The 21,176-nt window shown below is 38.0% G+C and overlaps 2 protein-coding genes across 2 annotated transcripts in view; both read right to left on the bottom strand.

Moving 5' to 3' along the window:
- b4galt2 (UDP-Gal:betaGlcNAc beta 1,4- galactosyltransferase, polypeptide 2) overlaps positions 1-8,761 on the bottom strand; it is a 198,285-nt gene extending 189,524 nt beyond the window's left edge. The window contains exon 1 of the mRNA XM_074651646.1: positions 8,314-8,761. The gene's annotated coding sequence lies outside the window, so the exon portion shown is untranslated. The remainder of the gene's footprint in view (positions 1-8,313) is intronic.
- Positions 8,762-11,109: 2,348 nt separating this feature from the next.
- On the bottom strand, positions 11,110-20,269 carry atp6v0b (ATPase H+ transporting V0 subunit b). The gene is made up of 8 exons (XM_074651645.1): positions 20,001-20,269; positions 18,960-19,008; positions 17,732-17,815; positions 16,035-16,112; positions 15,049-15,118; positions 14,835-14,886; positions 13,600-13,790; positions 11,110-13,374 (listed from the first exon to the last, which is right to left on the bottom strand). The coding sequence occupies exons 1-8, from the start codon at positions 20,083-20,085 to the stop codon at positions 13,348-13,350; spliced, it is 636 nt and encodes a 211-aa protein (XP_074507746.1). The 5' UTR covers positions 20,086-20,269; the 3' UTR covers positions 11,110-13,347.
- Between the last annotated feature and the right edge of the window lie 907 nt (positions 20,270-21,176).

Below are 21,176 nucleotides of genomic sequence, written 5' to 3'. Positions count from 1 at the left end.
CGTCCGTAAAAACTGTAAAACAGGACATATCAAACAACAATGTTGATTATGAAGGTTTGTATTATTAATTTTTAAGCCTTGAAGATTAAATGTTTGTCCAACTTTCCCAAAGTAATTTATGAGCATGACATCGTTTCAGTTTAAAGTCGATGGGAATAACTCTCATGGTCCTGTTGGGTGATTTTTACGTGCCGCCCTGTCAGGAACAAGTAGATTCCATGAACAATACATTTTTCAAGCAAGACTACAAGTTTAGACAGAGGAAGCTTCAATATTAAAAGCCTGAATTGTATCTGTGTTTTTTCTCAAAACTTGTAGGAACGAGCTAAACGATAATTGATCACTGTCACTGACTCCCGCTGACTGACCATGGACAGCGCTCTTTGTTGTGTGCAGGTGCGGCGCTGTCCGTAGTACTGAAAGTGAGCGGAGGAAATCGATAGACAAAGCACGGTTTCTTAGTTCGGTTTCTTAGCCTACTTGATTTTCGTGGTTGTAAAGAGAGAGAGAGAGAGAAAGAGAGAGAGGGGGGGTATTTATTTGTTACATTTTGTTTTACAAAGTTAAGAAAGCAATGTTACACATAAAAGAATGATCATTCTTCACAGTGAGGCATACAGCTTAATAATTAAACACTGGTATTGGATCTGTACACGGTATCGGCCGATACCCGAAGCCCAGGTGTCGGTATCAGAATTGAAAAAGTCAGATCGGTGCATCCCTCCTGAGGGGGACATGAATGTGTGAACCAAATTTCATTGCAATCCATCCAATAATTGATGACACACCTCACTAAAAACAACAAATGTCAACCTCAGGATGGCGCTATAGAGGAAAGGTCAGGGATCACCAAAGTCTTTGAGTTTTCATTCTGGATCGACCGACATTGCCATCTCTAGAGCCATGACGCTAGCATGGCTAAAAATGTTACCACCTGACCTGTTAATTCAGTATCTTACTAAGCCTGTGTTATGTCATTTTATTTCCCACAATGGAACAAATAAAAGAAGTGTGCCACTCGCACTGCTATGCTTCACCTTAGATGTCAAAATTACAGTTATACAGTTATTCCGGGGTCAACCCAAAAATTGGGACCCTTTAGTATCTTATTTTGAAAGGCTTAAGACCCTTCGCCAAAATTAAGCAGACGCGTTCATTTTATTGGTTATGATTAGCCCAGCACAGGAACCGCTCGCTCACTAGACACTAGACTGTAGTGTTGATAACTGATGGTAAATAAGCCTATTTACTTGAACATACACAAATATGTTTATATTTCAAACAATGTATATGTATCTTTTCCTATGCAAAATGTTAAATTAATTAATCTGTATGTATGTTTTATTTTATTAATTTTGTGATTGCTGGCTTTTTTATTATTCATTTTTATTATTATTTTATTATTTATTTATTTTGTTATTTACATTTTTTTTTTTTTAATCTTACTACTCAATTTTGCACCATCATTCCCTGTGTAGATATGTTATATGTTATATTGTCTAGGCAGTGTGGGGGGTGGGAGAAAGTAAAAAATGCTGTATGTTAAATATCTGTGAATGACGTTCTTTTTCTGAAATAAAATATTATTTCAAAAAGATATATGCAAAACTACACCTGATGAAAGTGTCTGAAATCTTAAGCTGCAGCTCACTACAGAGAGAACTATTCACTGTTTATTATGTTAGAAATCATGATTGAGGGATCAGTCAATACTGTTATCTGATTATTGTGTTTGACAAATTCCACCTAATGAAGCGGGTGGACTCGTGCGGGCGTTTTACTGACGCAACAAAGACATCAAGCTGAAAACAGAACCCGGCAGAAAAAAAAAAGAACAGAACAAAAGATGAAAAGAGCCGAGCGGAGGGAGGCAGAACAGACGAGAGGAGAGTAAAAGCAGAGCTAATCAGAACAAAACTCCAGTGTTCTCCGCGCTCAACCCTTCTCTACTCAGCTCTGCCCATTCGGATATTAAATTGCCTCTCAGCTGTCTGTGATCTGAAGGAGGTTGGACTGTTTAAAAGTCTGATATCACATCGCCTCTCTGCTCTTCTTTCTCTCATCCAAGAACAAGTGCACCCTGCTTTGTTTTAAAAAAGGTCCCCACTCCCTTTCACGTTTTTTTGTTGTAAATTTGTTTTGCCAGACAAAATTGACAAGAGACAGATGAAATCAACGAGACACATCGGTATTTGATGCCACTCCCGACGCCGGAGAAGGATTATCACGTTAAGGCGGAGGCTGAAAGCCATTCGAGGAATTCTCCTCCAGCGTTACGTCGGCTGTTTCTTAGCATTGCAGGCTGCACTCGCGTTACGCAATTACAACAAAGTCCCGTCTGTAGCTACAATCCATAGACTACAGTGGAAACATCATCATGTCTCTCTCTCTCTCTCTCTCTCTCTTCTGTCTCTGTGTCTCCCTCCGTCTCTCGCTCTCTGATCCAGCTGCTCATTTGGCAATGGAGCAAAGAAATAAATGAAGTGCTTCGGCGGAAGGAAGGCTTCGCTGGGAGAAGGATTGTGGGTAGAGGGAGTGCGATGAGGATTTGGTGAGGGGTTTTAAAGACAGTTTTATTTAAATGAGTGTAATTTTTTTTTGGCTTAAAACATCAGTGGGACATTAGGCTTAAGGCCACTACTGTCCAATTAAGCTTTCAATGGCTGTCGGTTTAATCAACCTGAATCCTTGGATGTTTTTTGTAACGTTATTTAGTGAATAGCTGGAGTATTTAACCTCCCGATATACGTTATCTGATCACGGGCTGTTGCATAGGCTTTACTTAAATGTTCCCCTATTTGGTACTACAAGACAACTTCAATGCCTTAAAGGAATAGTTTGACATTTTGGGCTCATTGTTTTTTCTTGCAGAGAGTTAGATGAGAAGATCTATACCACTCTCATGTCTATCTGTTCAATCTGAAGCTACAGCCAGTATAGCTGGTTAGTTTAGCTTTGCACAAAGACAGGACACAGGGGGGACACAGTGAGACTGGCTCTGTCCAAAGGTAACAAAATCTGTCTGCCAGCACCTCTAAAGCTCCCTGATTAGCACGCTGTATCTCGTTTGTTTAATCTGAACAAAACCAAAGCATAAAAACGACAACTTTTATGTTTTATGCGGGGTTACGTGCGGGACTATTTCTTGGCCGGGAGCAGCAACTTTCTGGAGTCATCACCGCTTGTCAACCATCTACCAAAATGTCAAAGTTGTTTCTTTAAACAGCACTGGCCCCCGTGGAGATGGTGTGTATTTTGTGCCTGTTATTATTAGGTTGTGATAGTGGAAACATGATGGCAGGAAACTAACCGGGAACGTTGTGGTCCATGATCGCCATCATAACCTCTCCTGAGGCCACCGGGATGTTTTCAATCGCTTGGCTGAATAGACCTCTAGTCAGGTTGAAGCTGAGTGGAGCTATGCTAAGGAATTAGGGCTGTCAACGAATATATAAATTTGAATTGTAAAAGAAAACTTTCCAATATGAAAATGAATATTCCATTGTGCAAACAGCACTACGGAAGTCACACAACGTCACTTTCATTAACTAAAAATGGAATGTAACGCTAGGTCAAGCTGAACGAGGAATAATTCAACAACAACTGTAATGATGGCAGAGAACTAATGATGGCCGCAGCGAGAGTGACACCGTGTCCTAACAATAAGCGTTACGTTACGTCATTAAAACAAACCAATCAGCTGTGAGCTCAGTGCTTAACAAAACACACGTTTTATATTGTGATATTTACTAGAAATGACTTAGCCAACAGCAAGTAGGAAAACTATTAGGCTCTTATTTAGGTTTTTGTTGTGAAACGAGGAGGTATCATATAGATACCTCCTCGTTTCAACTTCATGAATCAGCCGCTCATCGTCCATTGCGGTGCTTTCAAAGCGAGCGACAGGAATAAACAGGAAAAACAGGAATAAATAGAAACAGGGCGTCCAACAAAAGTTCAGCTCAATATGACCCGTACAGTTCGGACATTCCAATGGAAAACAATGAAATCAAACTTATTTTGACACTGACGCTCGTCCGTCTCGCATTGATAAGACACAGCGTCATATAACATAACACATAATGTGCAACAATACATATTCAAATAGGTCGAACCTATGTGGGGGTTTTTTAAGTCGTTTTTGGCCAGTGCCTACAGACCTACCGGGAATTGTTTGTTGTCACCAAACTTTAAAAAGGTGCTTTTGCGTGATTCTTTGTGGAGAAACTCAGTTTTATAAGTCTGTCAATTAAATCAACTAATCCATTTGTCGACAAAATCGTATGAGTGTTAGTCGACTAAGAATTTCTTTGTTTGAGGACAGCACTAGTTTTCATTGCCCTGGCAGGTAGAATAGAATAGAATAGAAAATAATACTGTACTAATGAACTGAAGCTGATAGCTGGACCTTCACTTCAGCGTCTAAAGAAAAGAAAAAGTGAACAAATGTAGACAATAAAAGACACTAATGCAAACACACACAGATACACAGCTGTCCTTCTCTGAACTCACCAACCTCGGTTACTCAGGGCTGACCTAGTCAGTTCCCATGACAACAAATCCCAACCTGTTACATAGGGCCGGCAAGGTGTGGAGATGAATCTGAGGAGTCCAATGTGAAACATGCGGTTTTGCTATTCACTGGATCACTGGTTTAGGCCTTCTTCACAAAGCTTCATCAAAGATGGAATCAAGCCGTGGAGGAGGTGATACGAACACTAAGTTGCAATAGTGACACCGACATGCTCCGGTCAAGGCTGTTTTTGGCTGAAAAAACATTTTTACAAGGTGTCTCCAGACTCATTTCTTCTCATCATAACGATATATAAACCTTCAGTCCGAGCTCATGGAACAGTAGAGCAGACTTAGGTTCCTAAAAAAACACCACTGTGACAAGCCTCTACTTAGAAATTTGTTTCCGCTTCCACAATCAAATCAGAGCCCTGAGGACATTTCAACACAAAGCTCTCCGTAAGTTACAAATTAGCCAAGTTATTAATATGCTAATAAACAGCACGACCTGTTTAAATTGAAGAGTAAAAGAAGTATAATATGAAATATGGTCAACCTGTCTGACCTGACACTTGATCAAAACATTTAAAGAATAACACAATGACCACAAATTGCAAAACTCTTTGCTAATAAAGTTAGACTAATTGACTATAGCTTCAGTTAGGTTAGCACGATCTGGTGTTTCCAACTCATTCTAAACTACATGAACACAACTAACTCTGAAAATCTCCATGTATAAATGAAACAATGTCATACTTTACAAAGGATTGTCATTTTAATATTGCTAGACTCCCTACAATGTAGGCAGTTGTGTGACTGTTGACTGCTTTACAAATGTTTCCAAGCAACATAACCAAGAATTTAGGAGAGACTTTACACACAAACGTAGCAAGAAATCAACAAATAGCTGGTGCAACCCTGAGTGAACCTGTGACCTCCTGCTTCCAGGATAGCTTGAATAGCCACAGAGAGCACCCTGCCGCCTACGGTCTGTATTTCTGAAAAACAACGTCAAGAAAAAAAAAAAAAGGCAGCACTCCAGAGGACAAAAACCTCAAAAGAATCACCCACGTTATCATCTTTAGGGTCAATTCATTTGCAATCAATAGGCTGACAAATCTACTGATGCATTTCCGCATGAAGCCTTCATCGGAGCGTGTATGACAGCAGTAATGTAGGCTCTCTTTTTTTTTTTAAAAGGACAAATCATGTGATAACCAATCTACAGAAAACAGTTACATCTGCACACACACACACACACACACAGAGAGAGAAAATAATAAAACAAACAAAACCACCATGTAACTGCACAGCCTAATGCCATAACCAGCTCTCTGCTCTCTGATCAGCCTCAAGTCAAGTCACAGGTTTCATAACAGATGGCCAAAAGATGTTTCTGCAATATCACAGCACAGGAACTTAACTGGACGAAGATATGCGCTCTGCGATACTGAACTGGTTTACTGAAACCGTGTGAAACTTGGAAATTGACAAAATGATGCCCACTCAAGGTCCACTTACCTGCTTGTTCTGGAGCTTTCAACTGCATCACACAGTCCTCATCAGCAGAGTTTACTCTAGATATATTCATGATTCTGAGCACCTCTTACGTGACTTAAAAATCCACTAATTGGGCTTTTTTCACAGCAGACATTTTTACTTGTCATAGAAGAAAAAGCACAGGTGTTATTCATCATTCCACAACAACTTGGCAGACAACAATCTATTCATGATGACCATGTGATGCAGTCAAAAGCTCCGGAACAAGAGAGAAACTGGTCCTTGAGTTGAGATTGTTTTGTCAAGTGGGGGACTTTCTTCCAGGCTGTATTCACATACATGAGAGGCGCAGCAGATTAACACATAAACATGTGTATTGTTTCAACTCATTCATTGAGTTGAATTAATGATTATTGCATAACAGGGGCTTTTTGATGGCTGCTCTGTTTATGGAAGAGGAGCGTAGTCGATTGACTATTACTATACTCTGGCCGTTTTTTCCATTTTGATCATTTATTAAACGCTTCAGTCAAATTTCAAGTACAAATACTAGGGATGTCAAAGTTAACGCAAATTTGTTTTGACGCCGCTAATTTATTTAACGCATTAACGCAAGGTTTTACCGGGTTTTACCAGGCTTTGTTTTAAAGCTAGAGCGAAGATACTGGTATCATATGAAACTAGAAAACCTAAGGAATCCATTGGTACCAACATGTAATACTAGCTAATGGGTTCTATGTGTACCCACGAGTCTCCCCTTTACTGACATGCCCACTTTATGATAATCACATGCAGTTTGGGGCAAGTCATAGTCAAGTCAGCACACTGACACACTGACAGCTGTTGTTGCCTGTTGGGCTGCAGTTTGCCATGTTATGATGTGAGCATATTTTTCATGCTAAATGCAGTACCTGTGAGGGTTTCTGGACAATACGTGTCATTGTTTTGTGTTGTTAATTGATTTCAAAAAATAAATATATACATACGTTTGCATAAAGCAAATATATTTGCTCACAAATACTTGACAAATTTCCCCCTTAAGGTACATTTTGAGCAGATAAAAAATCATGATTAATCATGGACAATCATGCGAATAATCCCGATTAAATATTTGAATCGACTGACAGCCCCAACAAACACCAAATACTGCCTTATTACAGCTTCTAAATTGTGACTATTTTCTGCTTTTCTCTTGTCTTATGTGACAGCAACCTGAATATCTTTTAGGCTCTTTTAGACTGTTGGTCGGACAAAACAAGCAATTTGATAACATCACCTGGCTTGTGAGAAATTGTGACGGATGATTTCTCATTACTTTCTGACATCTTATAGAATAATTAATCAAGATAATAATCAGAAGATGAATAGATAATGGCCTAACTTATAGCTCTTGAGCAACTTTTAAACCACAAATACAAGTACAGACATTGTACTCACACTGAACTAAAAATTAAATAAATTGTTCTCCTAAAATATTAAAATGTGGCCTTAACATGACAAGAAAATGTTTTGTATAATACAGCATGAAAAATTCAAACAACAGAGGCGACTCTACACTGGACAACTTATTAGTTACATCACAAAGAAAGCGAGGTAGTTCCAGTCCACTTGCTCCTACAGTATATAGCCTCTACAGCCCTAAAGAGATGCTGTGTCATAAATGAGAGCGATGTCAGATTGGATTATGGTCTAGGTACAGAGCTTCTGTGTAAACGCCTGGTTAGGTTAAGCTTCATGATGAAGAAGAAACCCCCTCCTCCTCTTCTTCTTCTTCTTCTTTTCTCATTTACCCTGAGTAAGCTGGACACTTTGTGACCAGATCACAAGACAAGAGATGCTGTAGTGGTCCATAGATATCCTGGGTGGGAGGGGGGGATAGTCACAGCAAATTCAGACAGCTGTTGTAGAAAGTGGATTTTAAGAGCTTTAAAAGCTTGGAATAAAAAAAAAAAATTTGCATGGCTGGATGTTCCCCTCAGCAGCAGTGTGTGTGCTTGAGATGGTTCATTTACAGTAGAGGAGCAGTGCAGGGAGGCTGAGTGGAGCCTCTAGTATGGCGGGTGTAAAGGATGCTGCTAGTTGGTGGAAATGTGCATGATAACAAAAGAGGGATAGGGGGCAGTGCATGCAGACCATGTTCACATAATATATCCCAAGCTGAAATAAAAAAAAAAGCACACAAGGCTGCAGGATAAATGCATGGAGGCTGGATGGAAACAAAGGAAAAGCGTGGATTGCGATGCTGACTGTGAAACAATGATGCATCCCAGATAAAGCACACACACACACAGAGCACCTTACCTTGATGATGTTGTCAAGCGACCACTTTTATCTGTGCATCTTCTTCACTAGATAGAGCACCACTGGTTTCATTCAGCCAAAGGAGGGAAAAAAGAAGTCATTTTGTTGCCAGAAATGTTTGTAAAAAAAAGAAAAAGCAGTAAAAAGCTAGAGGCTGAGCCCAGCGAGCTGAGCTGCTAGAAGGAGAACTATATTCTTTCCACAGACACAAGGCTATTATGTCTGCTCTCCATCAGGAAGAAAGCCTCATGTTGTGTAGCAGTACGCTAGCCAGAACGACTAACGATGTTCTACCGCAAACCGGTGAGTGGAGAGATGCTATCCTCATGATTTTCCGTCATCCCGCCTGTGTTTTGGTGAGGCTGATAAGAAAGCGAAGAGAGAAAGGATGCTCTGAGGCTGAGCAGCGAGCAGGTCCCTTCAGCTCCTGCTGTCTACGGAATCCCGGGCGGGCCAGAAACGCTTTTCCCTTTTCTTTCTCTACTTCATCTGATAGAAAGGAGGCTGGTAGTTTCATAACACACTTTTCAGGAACACACAGGAAGAAATCATATTATATTTTATATAAGAAGAAGAAGAAGAAGAATATAATAAGAAGAAGAAGAACAACAACAATAAGAATAATAAGAATAATGATAAGAAGAAGAAGAAGAAGAAGAATATAATAATAATAATAATAATAATAATAATAATAATAATAATAATAATAATAATAATAATAGTAAAATACACAATTCCTAATAATAATAAAAAATAAAAATAATACAGTTTATTTATTTATTTTACTGTAATAATTTATTGGGAGTAACATCAGGTGTACAGAAACATACAAATAGAGCACAGATGTAAATGATCGTCTCTCCTTATTTTGGTATGTTTCCCCCAAAGTCCCCTCCCACCCAACCCACAGGAACACACAGGAAATAATCATATTACTTTTAAATAATAAGAATAAGAATAACAAGAATAAGAAGAATAACCATAATAATAATAATAATAATAATAATAAAACACAATTCATGATAAAAAATACAAATACAAATAATACAGTTTATTTTATTTTTTTTATTGGGAGTAACAGCAGGTGTACAGAAACATACAAATAGAGCACGGATGTAAATGATTGTCCCTCCTTATTTTGCTATTTTTCCCCCAAAGGCCCCTCCCACCCAACCCTCACCCAGTGCCAATGCAAACAAGATAAAGAACAAAAACATAATTAAATTTCTTTTTAAAAGAAAAAGAAAATAAGATTAAAAAAATTAAAATAAAATAAATAAGAGAAAATAAAGTAAACATTGACATTAATGTTTATTATTCGATAAATCCCAAACTACAGATAAATTAGGCTGATAAACTTTACCATGTACAAAAGTACAATTTAACTGTTGGATAGAAATACATTTCATCTGCAATAAGTCCATTACTCTGCCCAAATACACATCCAAATGAAATCAAAACATAAGTGCATTTTTATTTTTATTGCACTTCATAACAGATGTTAAAAAGTGTTTCACAAGGCAGTAAGAAAGCATGAAAATGTGTAAATAAAACACCTTTTACCACAATTTTTGTTTAAACTCAGATGGACTTCTTACAAGGTTTTCTTGTATTTTTCTTCTTTTAACCTTTGATATTTTAAAGTTTTTTTCTAACAGATTGTATGGTTGCTCCCTTTTTTACCCAATTAGTCAACTAATTGATCATTATGGTCTTAATGAATTAACTCCACTTGTTTATTCTGGCATCACAATTATATTCACAAATATGGTTTGGTCTTTATTAAAAGTTGTCCAACTGATAATGAAGATTATGTTTAATACTTTTCGATACGGATGTTACAGAGTGCTTCAAAAGACATGTTAATAAAAATGTATCTACAACATAAACAGGCTAATTCTGCTTTATATGTTTGTTTGTTTTTGTACCTAAAACAGACATATTTTAAAGGTTTTCTATGACATGTTGTACTTTCTCCTTTTTACTCAGTTAATTGACTAACATGTCAGAAAGTCTTGGTAAGACTAACTCAATTTTATGTTTTTTATTAAAATGCAGATGGACTTCTTACTGGATTTTGCTTTTTTTTAAGCTTTGGTAACCAGAACAGTTCGTAGAGCTGCGACCTTTTACTCGATTAGTTAACAAGCTGGTTATATGGCGATCGAATAAATCATCTTTAATCTATTTAATTATTGAATTTATTTATTAGATTATATATCCCTTAGATTAAGATGATTGCTTATTCAGTATGTTCTCTTTAATAAGCTATTATTCATTTAGAATTAATGTAAAATGGCTCTAAAACATCTGGCCTCAAAATGATATTCACAAATATTGTCTTTATTATTACTGGATATTATGAGATAGTATGAATCAACTGCAACTGGACAACAATATATTTGTGAAGCCTAATGATCACTTTTAGATAATTTGAATAATTCTATACTGATGCTAATTTATTGAATTTCACACTACAGTATAATCGAGGTTAACGGCTACACCAGTCAACAAATGAATATTATGTTGAATAATAACAGGAAATGTGAGTCTAATTGTTTCCTCAGCTGAATTTTCAGTGTGAACAGTCTCAGTAGGACAGATGTTGTGGTTCTCTGCTCCATCTGGTGGAAGCAAGTAAACACTGCAGGAAGAAAGACTAATATCAGTGGCCTGGCTGTGTACTACAGCAGTACTCAGCACTGTTTATGATGCCTGAACACTTGGTTATCGCTACAGGACTGTCCAAACCATAAAACGAACACAGTTATGACTCAGAAACAAATCCAAAAGATCTTGATTGGACAATTTTATTTTCTCAAGGACATTTATGAAGCCAGAAGGAAGATCTGTTTTTGTTATCATCATACACAATGTCAAAAACAATGACTTTATTTTCTGATCACCATCACATCAACATAATGCACACACGGTACCAACTACACTCACTGAAAGCCTGGGGTTTGGTTCAGAGCCTGGTTTACCAAAGGAATGCTGGAGTTACACCTCGGTTTCATTATAAAACCATCACAAGGGCAAAGACGTTGTTACTGCTTCGACACCTTTGGGAGGCCAGGTCTGGATTTATTAAACACAATCCAGTTTCCCCATGTTAAGATTCAAAGTTTACACTCATTCACTCCACGAGAGGGTTGGAGGGGACAAATTACTGGAAAGATTTGAGACGATTCACACTTCGCCATGGTCTGTCATCTTAACAGGTGGAATGATGCATCAAGAACAAAAGGTGTTAACAAAATGTGTTTCAACAAGCATTCTGCTCTCTGTGCCGACATCAACTTGATTCTTCTGTCAACCGAAGGTTCAGAAAAATAATCTATTTACCCAGATTTACGAGTCAGCATCAATAAGAAACAGCTGAAACGCTGCATAGCTACCAGCTGATAGAAAGTACGTGCCAACTTGGATGAAAGATTTTTGTGATGGCTTTGTTGTGATGTAGCAGGAGTCTAAGTTTTGCCATTCAAATTGCACTCTACCCACAAAAAAACCAACTACTTTTAAGGAATGTTAGAAAATAATTTGGGAACACAGACTTGAACAGCTAGCATGTTAAGACGTACATTCAAAACAAGACAGTTTAATAAAAAATAGAAAGAAATGTGATTTATGGGTAAAATAAATGTAAAATAAAGATATCTTTTTTTAAAATGTATCCATAAAGTTGTTTGATTATGTAATGGAGTCGTTTTTACCCAGAGTTCTGGGTGCCAAACCACCTGAGATCACATAAAATCAAAGACAGAGGACCAGTCTGTTCAAAAACGAATTTTCCCTAAAGACATCTAGGACTATGATGGTGACGCTACAGCAAATATTAACAGTTACGTAAGGTAATACTAGTAACTGAGGTGCTCTCTAAAATAAATCCCTCTTTCCTGTCTAAGATAATATAAGGTTGAATTGTGACTTGAGAAAGAGGATAACAATTTGAACTTTAACTTGGGCGTCTGCAAAGAAAAGTATTTTGATTATCCACAATCTTTTGGCTTCTCTCTAGTCAACACTGAACACTTTCATGTCCAATTCATCCTTGTAAAAACTACGGAAGAGGAACCTGGTTAAAAGAAAAATATAGGAGACTCTGGGGTAAACAAGGAAGTTATGGCTGGCAGCTATGTTCAGGAGGCTCTCATGTAGACATCTTAGCTCCATAACATTTTGGGGAACTAAGGAAATGAATGACAAGATGACATATTTAGAGCAGATCTGCTGCTGTGATCCCACTCCATTTGGCCTCCCAAAGAGCATGTCCAACTCTCCTGTGACCCTTCCTAATGATTCCAGATCAGTACTCCGATTCAAAACTTCATATATTCTCTGTCACTTCTACAGCTGGAGGCCACACAAATACTGTATTTGGGCCACTGCGTGGATTAAGGACCACTTGCTTATTATTAGCGAAGAACAGTTAGAAAAACAAAAAACAACTGACAGACCAGGCTACAGTAATAAAGACAATGGTAAACACCCTCATGCTTCACAGGAAAAAAAGAAAAATCACGTGTCCAGCATACACACACACACGCACACAAATATTTTCAAATACTCTGGTGTCATTTTCAACTCATCATTCATCCAAGAGTGGTCAGAGAAGTCATGAAAATGCCCCCAACTTCTATGAACCTATCCGTAAGTTTTGAGAGCGATTCAATCCATGTGATGAAGCTGCTCAAGAATACAGATTGGCTGGTGTTAGGAAACAGATATTAAATCCTACAATTCGTGTACATTCTGCTCATCAAGCTGAACTGAAGGAGAGATACAGGGTTCACTCAATTATATCAAGAAATGCAGAACACTGGCATCTGGGGATTCTTTTCTCATTCAAAATTCATGTTTCTCTCAAGACAAGACAGTCGGGGTGTGCACGTACCACTCTTGCATAAATGATGGTTAAAAACAATACCAGACAAATAGAGACATTTAAATAATTTACGCTGTATTTACACAATAATCCATCTTATTTTCCAGCAGTGTCTTTTTATCTTCTCAGCGTGTGATTTGCATCTTCTAGTCACCCATCTTTACTTTCGATGTCTGAGGGAGAAAAAAGAAAAACTGGTTATTACAATTTCAAATATAACAAACATCACATCTACACAATATAGATCCATCTGGACTTTTGTGGAAATAATGACTACATTTCTCAGACGTCTGCAACAATCCACAACAAAAAGGCCATTGTTGCAGACAAACAGCTCTGGATAGTTTCCTCCTCTAAGGGAAAAGAAGACAGCTTGTGAAGCAGCCTGTCTCATTCACCTGCAGAATGGCTACAATGACACCAAACAGGCCAATTGCACTGCCAAAGATTTCCACAATGAGGATCTTCACGAAGAGGTTGGCGTTCTGGGCGTCTGCCAGTGCTGCTCCGCTGCCCACGATGCCGACGCAGATGCCACAGAAGAGGTTGGAAAAGCCCACGGTCAGACCGGCTCCGAACATGGAGTAACCTGGTGGGACGCAAATCAGATGAGTCAGAGACCTCCGAGTGGAACTGGCAAACAAAAATCTAATTCCCTGTCAGGTTTGGAAATCAGACAGACAGTAAGAGTTGCTGATATTCAATTTCAAAGTCACTTTTAAAGCATCTTAAAATACCAATTTCTTGAATCTCTTTGAATTAAAGTATTGCCATCTTTTCATACCTAGTATTTTATGAGTTAATTCAATTTTATTTGGGGTCTAATACAATTTAATAGATCTGTCAAAAATCCATTTGATGTTGTAACTGTATTGAGCAATCCATATTTAATACTTACAATGAATGCTGAAAGTACCTTAAAGGAACAGTGTGTTACATTTTGGGGGATCTATTAGCAGAAATGGAATATAATATTCAGAACTATGTTTTCATTAGTGTAAAATCACCTGAAAATAAGTATCGTTGTGTTTTCGTTGTCTTAGAATGAGCCCTTCATATCTACATGAGGAGTGGGTCCTCTTCACTGTAGTTCTCCGACACGCTTGTGAAACTGCGGTAACGTGAGCCGCAAAGTGCGAAACCGTGCTACCGCCATCCACCGTCTGACTTCCATTGCTCCTAAAGTAGAGTTATTATGGTAAGGATGACCTCTGAATGAGGCGAATGGGGTTTACACGGTTTTGCACTCGGCGGCTGACGTTACCGCAGACTTGGAAAGGGAGGAGTGAGCGGAGGGGTACTCAGTTGGTTGCAATCTGCAACCACACCACTAGGTGCCTCCAAATCCTACACACTGTCCCTTTAAGATTTTCATTACTGTTTGCAACCATAAGTAATGCATAAAACATGTATACCAGACCATAACAAGCATTCAATACCAGACTGTCACATTAGAACATATTATTTTTGCAGCTGGAAGCGCCGTTGTCTATATTAAACTGATGTGTGTTAAAAACGAGAAACAATCACCCTGAATACTGCAGTTTATGTGATATTCAGTGAATTCCAGGGGCTGTTAAATGTTAAAATAGTTTTTTTTATGTCTTCAGTAGCTTTATCCCTGCTTTCTTACCAGCTTGGTAGTTCCTTGCCCCGATGGTCTCAGGGGTTGTTCCACTGAATTTCTGGAAGATGAGAGTTTATTTTTAGAGCACCCCCCCCAAAAAAAAAACATTCTTGCTCTGTTGTCGAAATCATATTAAACTTCTTTCTGTTCCATATCTATAATGCTTTCATTTATGGCTGTGCTGTTCCCCCTCTAAAGACAAAATGGATAACTTGCTTACCTCCGCCATGTTGCTGATCACAATGGCCATGATGATCCCGTAGATGGCTACAGCTTCACAGAAGATGATGCTGGAGGGAGACATAACAAACAGAAACACAGTAAGAGAAGTGATTGGGTTTTAAATTGGCAGCTTGTTCTCCCAAGTCACTACAAAGTGAAATTCACTCGAAGCTGGACTCTCGTTGTTATAAAAATTTAAAGCAGGTATATTTATTTGGGATGCACTGAACACATTTAAGACCCAGACACTTTGTTTAAGCTGAACAGCCAGACTAGAGCCGACAGACGCTCACCGACGGCCCCCAAACTAGCCAACAGCTGACCGTCGGCTTAGTGTGTCAGGTCCTTAATATGTAGATAACCAACACTTGCATAAAGCTGCACTTCTAATATGAGAAGTATTTACAGACAGGATTTACTTTTGAATATGAGTTTATATTTAAGTTATCTTGGCAACATATCTTAAAAAATATTAGGGTATTTCATATGCTATTAATTCATTTGGAATATTTCCCAACGGACATTTTGGCCGTTGATCATTTAATCTGCCCGGTAACTACACGTGACACCAGCAAAAAGCCGGCATATTCAAGCTGACATCAACCCTGTTAAGAGATCACTTTCTGATATTAAATGGCTTCGACATCTCTCCATGAGAAATGAAATTACAAAACATTTTGCCTAGTATTTTTGGAGTCTACAGGAGGTTAGAAATGAACACAAAAATCTGACTTTTTTAACTACCTTTTACATTTAGCAGCATCATTCAAGTACATTTAACTAGATAATACTACACAGCTGAGCCTACAAGTTTCAGGAAGGAAGGATGGATGGATTACGTTACAGTACTCATAATCCCAAAGGGAAATTGCAGCTACTTCACATAAATCACAAAAAAAAGAAAGGAGAAGATAAAATATGAAAATACTATAAAATAGAGGAGAATTGGACAGTAAGTAACTTTGCGTTCTTGAATGATCCTACCTGACCAAATTCTTGGTTTTGATTCGTGGAGCCTTGACACCACCACCAATGATGCTTGAGCCAGTGATGTAGATCCCCCTGGAAAACAAAAACAACAATCAGCACAATGTCTTTAACACGGCAGAAAACTACCAGGTGGTGAGAAGGGATTAAGAAGAAGCAGAACACCCCCCCAAAAAAACTACTTGGTTTGCACACAACCAGACACACACAGTAAAAGCCCCTCTTTCCAATCTGATCACCTAAAATGTGTGCTATCATAGTGACAACTAAAACAAAATCTACTAAATGGATATAACTAAATGAGAATAAATATCCAATAGGATGCAAAACAAGCAGGCAGCTCACAGCAACATAAAGCCAAAAATTGATTTTCAGGATGCTGAATGGATGGAGAACCTATGAGACACATGAGGTACCGCTAACTAATTTTGAATGATGTAAATGCTACATGAAGAAGTCATATGCATAATGTCCATCTAATGACGGAAGGTGTCAGTGATTTAACATGTAGATTAGAGACACAACGTTAGTGTAATGTGTAAATGTAATTCGCCCGGAGGTGGGACCAAGTCATTGTTTTGCAAGTATCAAGTTTTTGCACTTAAGTCCTAAACTTTGAGTTTTGAGTCCTAAACAAGTCACAATGCGCTCTTCACCAAATGTAATGTCATTTTAACAAAAGAGTAATAATATGTTAAATATACAAAAATCATGAATCCTTTTTAAAATGTGTATTCATTTGTTAAAACAAGATTGTTAAAACAAGTACAACTGAACTTGTAAAAAAAAGAAATTAGATTAAATGTTGACTTGCTGGGAATGAATAATGTTTACGTTAGTTGATTCAGGAAATGTGAGGAAATTAATTAATTTGTGGCACACTTTTTAAGTAACATTCTTTTCAATCTTTGGGCTTGGGGGAAGGTATCAAGTATTTTCAAGTCAAAAGGTTCAAGTCCAAAAGAAGTCATGAGTCATTGGTGTTAAAGTCCAAGTAGAGTTGCAGGTCTTTTTTGATTTTGTTGAGTCTAAGGTCATCAAATGTGTGACTCGAGTCCACACCTCTGATTCCAGCTAAATCAATTTTAATGACTATATAGATACAACATGTCTGGGCCTCAACACACCAAGCCAACAGCGGTTGACTGTAGTTTAAGCTGTTTGTCCCGCACCAGTGGCTTTAACTTGCCCTCATCTGCAGCTGTTCAGCAAATTCTGCTTGTTGAATCTGCATCAAAGGAAGTCAGTTAGTGAGAGAGAGAGCTCTCTGACTGACTGTTCACACTGGTGAATCAATGATTTCGCCCATTTAATGGCAGCTTCTCTATACTTTTCATCTCAGACATGACGCTTTGCATCAGTCAAGCAACTTAGTTTGTCAGAGCCCCTCTGAAGCCAAATGTAAAAATAAAGCTCAGCAAACATGTTGTTATTATAACTGACAGAATAGCTTATGATTCACCAATTCATTTCAGACACTAAATAAAGGAACAAAAAGATCCAAAAGATACTCGAGCGTGTTCCTATGTTGCTAATTCCAACATTTTCCAGTTCCACATTTACACATGACGTACATTCCTGAGTGATTTAAGAAAGAGGATGTCATTTCGGCATTCTAGGCCTTCAAGTACCATCACTGCTGGCTCACACATCCAACATACTACCTTAAACAGTGTTCCTTGTTAGGTACTCACCAGGCTGCTCCCACCACAGACAGAGAGATGGCCAAGCCAATGCCCAGATTGGCCCACATGAAAGGAGAAGTCTCTGTCAGGAACCTGCAAGCAAAGAAGTACAGCTGATGAAGACTACACTTAATAAGGAAAAGTAATGTGTTAAAGTGGTAAAGAAGTTTGGTTTTCTTCACTGGCTCATGCACCTGATGATTCATTTAAATATGTAATAACTTAATAACTTAACAATAATGCCCATTAGCCTAATTAGCCTATTCAGTCGACCGCTGACATGCCTCCTGTAATGGAAACCAGGGCCACATCGAAGATACAGTAGATCATGACAACTACATCAAAACAGGAGAACTGGTTTTAAACATACAGTAGGTACAGACCAATTAGAATTAACGACAATATGCTTCTTTTAAAGCCCAAAATGTATTTGGCAATGCAGATATAGTTAAAAAGCAACCTTCTATTCTAATGTTCACTGCAGAACAATGATTAAACCTCTTTAAAATGAGCTATCCATAGTTTTAAGTAAATAAAACAAGGTTGGAATGAGTCTCTGAAGGCAAAATTGCTTTATCGTCTCTTATGCTTCCATATAATAGTCATGTGAAGACAGGTTAGTGCCACCCTATAAAGAGAAGGGCAGGCCCTGAATCTGTCACAGCAATATCAAAAGCAGAACTTTTACTTCACTACAACAGCACTGTGCTAGATTGAACCGCCTGAAACTGGTATTTGTTGTAAAGCACTATAGCAATATTCTCACAATTGTGCAATCTAGGAAAGGGCAATGGAGTTTTGTTACTGTAAACCGTCTGTTTCAACATCTAAAAAAAAAAGTTTGTTTCTGTCCAACTAACAGTCCAAAACACAAAAAAGATTTCATCGGCCATTATACGTGACAAAAAAGCAGCAAATCCTCACATTTGAGAAGTTGAAAACAACAAATGTTTGGCATTTTTGCTTGAAAAAGGACTGAAACAAACCAATTAACAAAATAGTTGTCAATTTAACTGTTGCAGCTCTACTTCACATTAAGTAAGAATATCAACAGAAGTTCTTGTCCACTTGTCATCTGTCTTATTCTGACAGGTGGCAGAGGGAAAACAAAGAGCTTGGGTAATCATGTTTGGTGCCAGTGTTTGAGTCCACAATTAAATATTGTTTTGTCCTAAAGTTACCCACATCCAGCTTATTGTTAACCTACAGAAAGTAGCTTTATCCCAACATTGCTTACCATGCTATATCAAAGCGGAATCCAAGGTCAAATATGGTGTAGCAGAGACCTGTGGAAACAAACAAATAACACATCGGATGTGAAAGAGGAAAAAATGTCAGTCAGATGCATATTTAGGTAGCTCTAATACCAATTTTAAATCTCTTTTGAGAACCCATTTTTATAAAAAGGCTTTTTTAACTCCATAAGGCAACAGCTTGGTGCACCTTTCCCCCAAACCTTATATTGTCCTCTTTTGGCTTATGTCTAGTAACTTATTTGTTTTGATACCACTGGTTAGGGGTTTTAGTTTTCTCATTATTTGATCTTTATGTTTTGCTCTTTTATTGTTGTTTTTATTGTGTCTGTATTTCATTGTATCTGTGCAAGCACTTAGGGGCTATACAAATAAAGATTATTATTATTATTTACCATTAAGCTCAGTGGATGTGTGTGAGAGATAGAGAGAGCCCTTTAAGTCAGACATTTACAGTATGTTATTGCATTAATAAACTTGTTCCCTGAACTATGCATGAAACAGAGTCACATCTGTGTGCTAACAGCCATGGAAAGAAGCTGTAACTTCAGTGTGACAGATAGCTCACACTCACGTGAAACACTGCTGCAGTTCCTGTTTAGGGACCGTCTCCAATCCAGTCAGCTGTGTGTGTGTACACGAATACAAAGCTAACCAGCTAACGTTAGCTGAGCCAAGCTAAACTACTTTAACCACTGAAATAACAACAACCCTAACCCCATCACATAGAGGCTGAAACTACTAGTCAATACTAGTCGCAAACACTGTTATCCAACGTTTGAACGTCTGTTTTGCTGCAAGCTGTTATAGCTCTGAGCTAACCTGACATTAGCTTAGCGTTACGTAGCATAGCAACTGCTACCTTGGTTACAGGATATCAGCTCGCTTTGTGTTAAATATCAGCTCTATATAATGTTTTAACATGAAGAAAGAACGACTGACTACTCTGTCATTGTTGCATAATTGTAAGAAATATAATATTTCATTGATTCATTGGCTAATTCTCAGATAATATGTAATCTTACCGACGACGAGTATGGTGGTCCAGAAGGCCAGAGTGACCCCGGTGTAGAGGATAGCGTGTCCGTTCATCATCCACTCTAGCAGCATCTATCCGGCGGTGAAAAGATCAGCGAGATGTACTCGGCTCACACTTCAAGATTTGACGCCAGTAACTCAGCTCAGAAATAGGAAATAATAGTGTTTAAAGAAGCGCTATGAGTCCGATGGAGGAGGCAGAGAGCATCAGAAAGGAGAAGCAGGCTGATGTCAGCTGATCCAGCTTGACTAGCATGTGACAGGACACTGGAGGGCTGCGTCCCGCTATGTTTTTTCGTCACCTTGCTGAAGTGATTTTGCAGCGACGGGCGTTAATGTAAATGTTTATTTATTCTTTATCTGTTACCACAGAGAGTACCAACAATTGTATTATTCACTATTTACTATTTACTATTTACTATTCACAGGATAGAAAAAGGTTTGCAGCCAAGTCCCTAGAGAGATGAGTGTTATAACTGAATGCGTCCCAGTGAGAGCTGCCTGCAGTACGTGTAGAGGACCGCTAGATGTCACTCTTGTAGTCGTGTATGAGTACAGTATATTATTAATATATATATATATATATATATATATATATAATGTATGTAGTACACAGTAAAAACAGTATTATATTCTAAATCTTTTTTTTATCACCTTAGCAAAGTCACAGCCACAAAAATACATTTTATAACTGAAAAACCTTTATTTAAAATGATTATAAATGAAATGGACTAGTACATCCATACCATACAGTGCTCCCTGATACCCTGATAATGTATCTTGGCTTGGAGACTAAATATTCTATCAAACATTTTTAACAGTAATCCTGCATTAGAAACTAGGGCTGTGAAGGTTGAAAAGCATAGGCATCTAATTAAAAATGCTATGACGCATGCATTATGTAGGAATAAATAAATAATAATATTAGAGAATAAACGTCAGGGTACTATGCTTCTGCTGTTTTGATTTTGATCATTATTCCTTTTTAATATGTCTCTTAGGAGTCTCCCAACATTATAGAAGTGCAATACTAAATCTATGAAATAAGACAGTGTTGACATGTGGTTGCAGCTGATACAATGACTTTTGATGATCCACCAGAGGGAGTCCTTTTCATAACTGTTAACCTTCTGTGAAGCTTTCCCTCGTTATCCTGCAAATGG

This window comes from Sebastes fasciatus, chromosome 11 (genome assembly GCF_043250625.1).
Source record: "Sebastes fasciatus isolate fSebFas1 chromosome 11, fSebFas1.pri, whole genome shotgun sequence".
Taxonomy (NCBI): domain Eukaryota; kingdom Metazoa; phylum Chordata; class Actinopteri; order Perciformes; family Sebastidae; genus Sebastes; species Sebastes fasciatus.
Note: the sequence above shows the minus strand (reverse complement) of the source record. Positions and strands in the feature narration are given on the sequence as shown.

Bases quoted from the DNA above. Each gene is read 5' to 3' on its own strand.
- atp6v0b (XM_074651645.1), bottom strand. From the start codon at position 20,085: ATGCTGCTAGAGTGGATGATGAACGGACACGCTATCCTCTACACCGGG. The intron at 16,113-17,731 runs GTGAGTACCTAA...TTTGTTTTCCAG, and splicing joins TCTGTGGTGGGAGCAGCCTG to GGGGATCTACATCACTGGCT. The intron at 14,887-15,048 runs GTAAGCAAGTTA...CTCATCTTCCAG, and splicing joins TGATCAGCAACATGGCGGAG to AAATTCAGTGGAACAACCCC.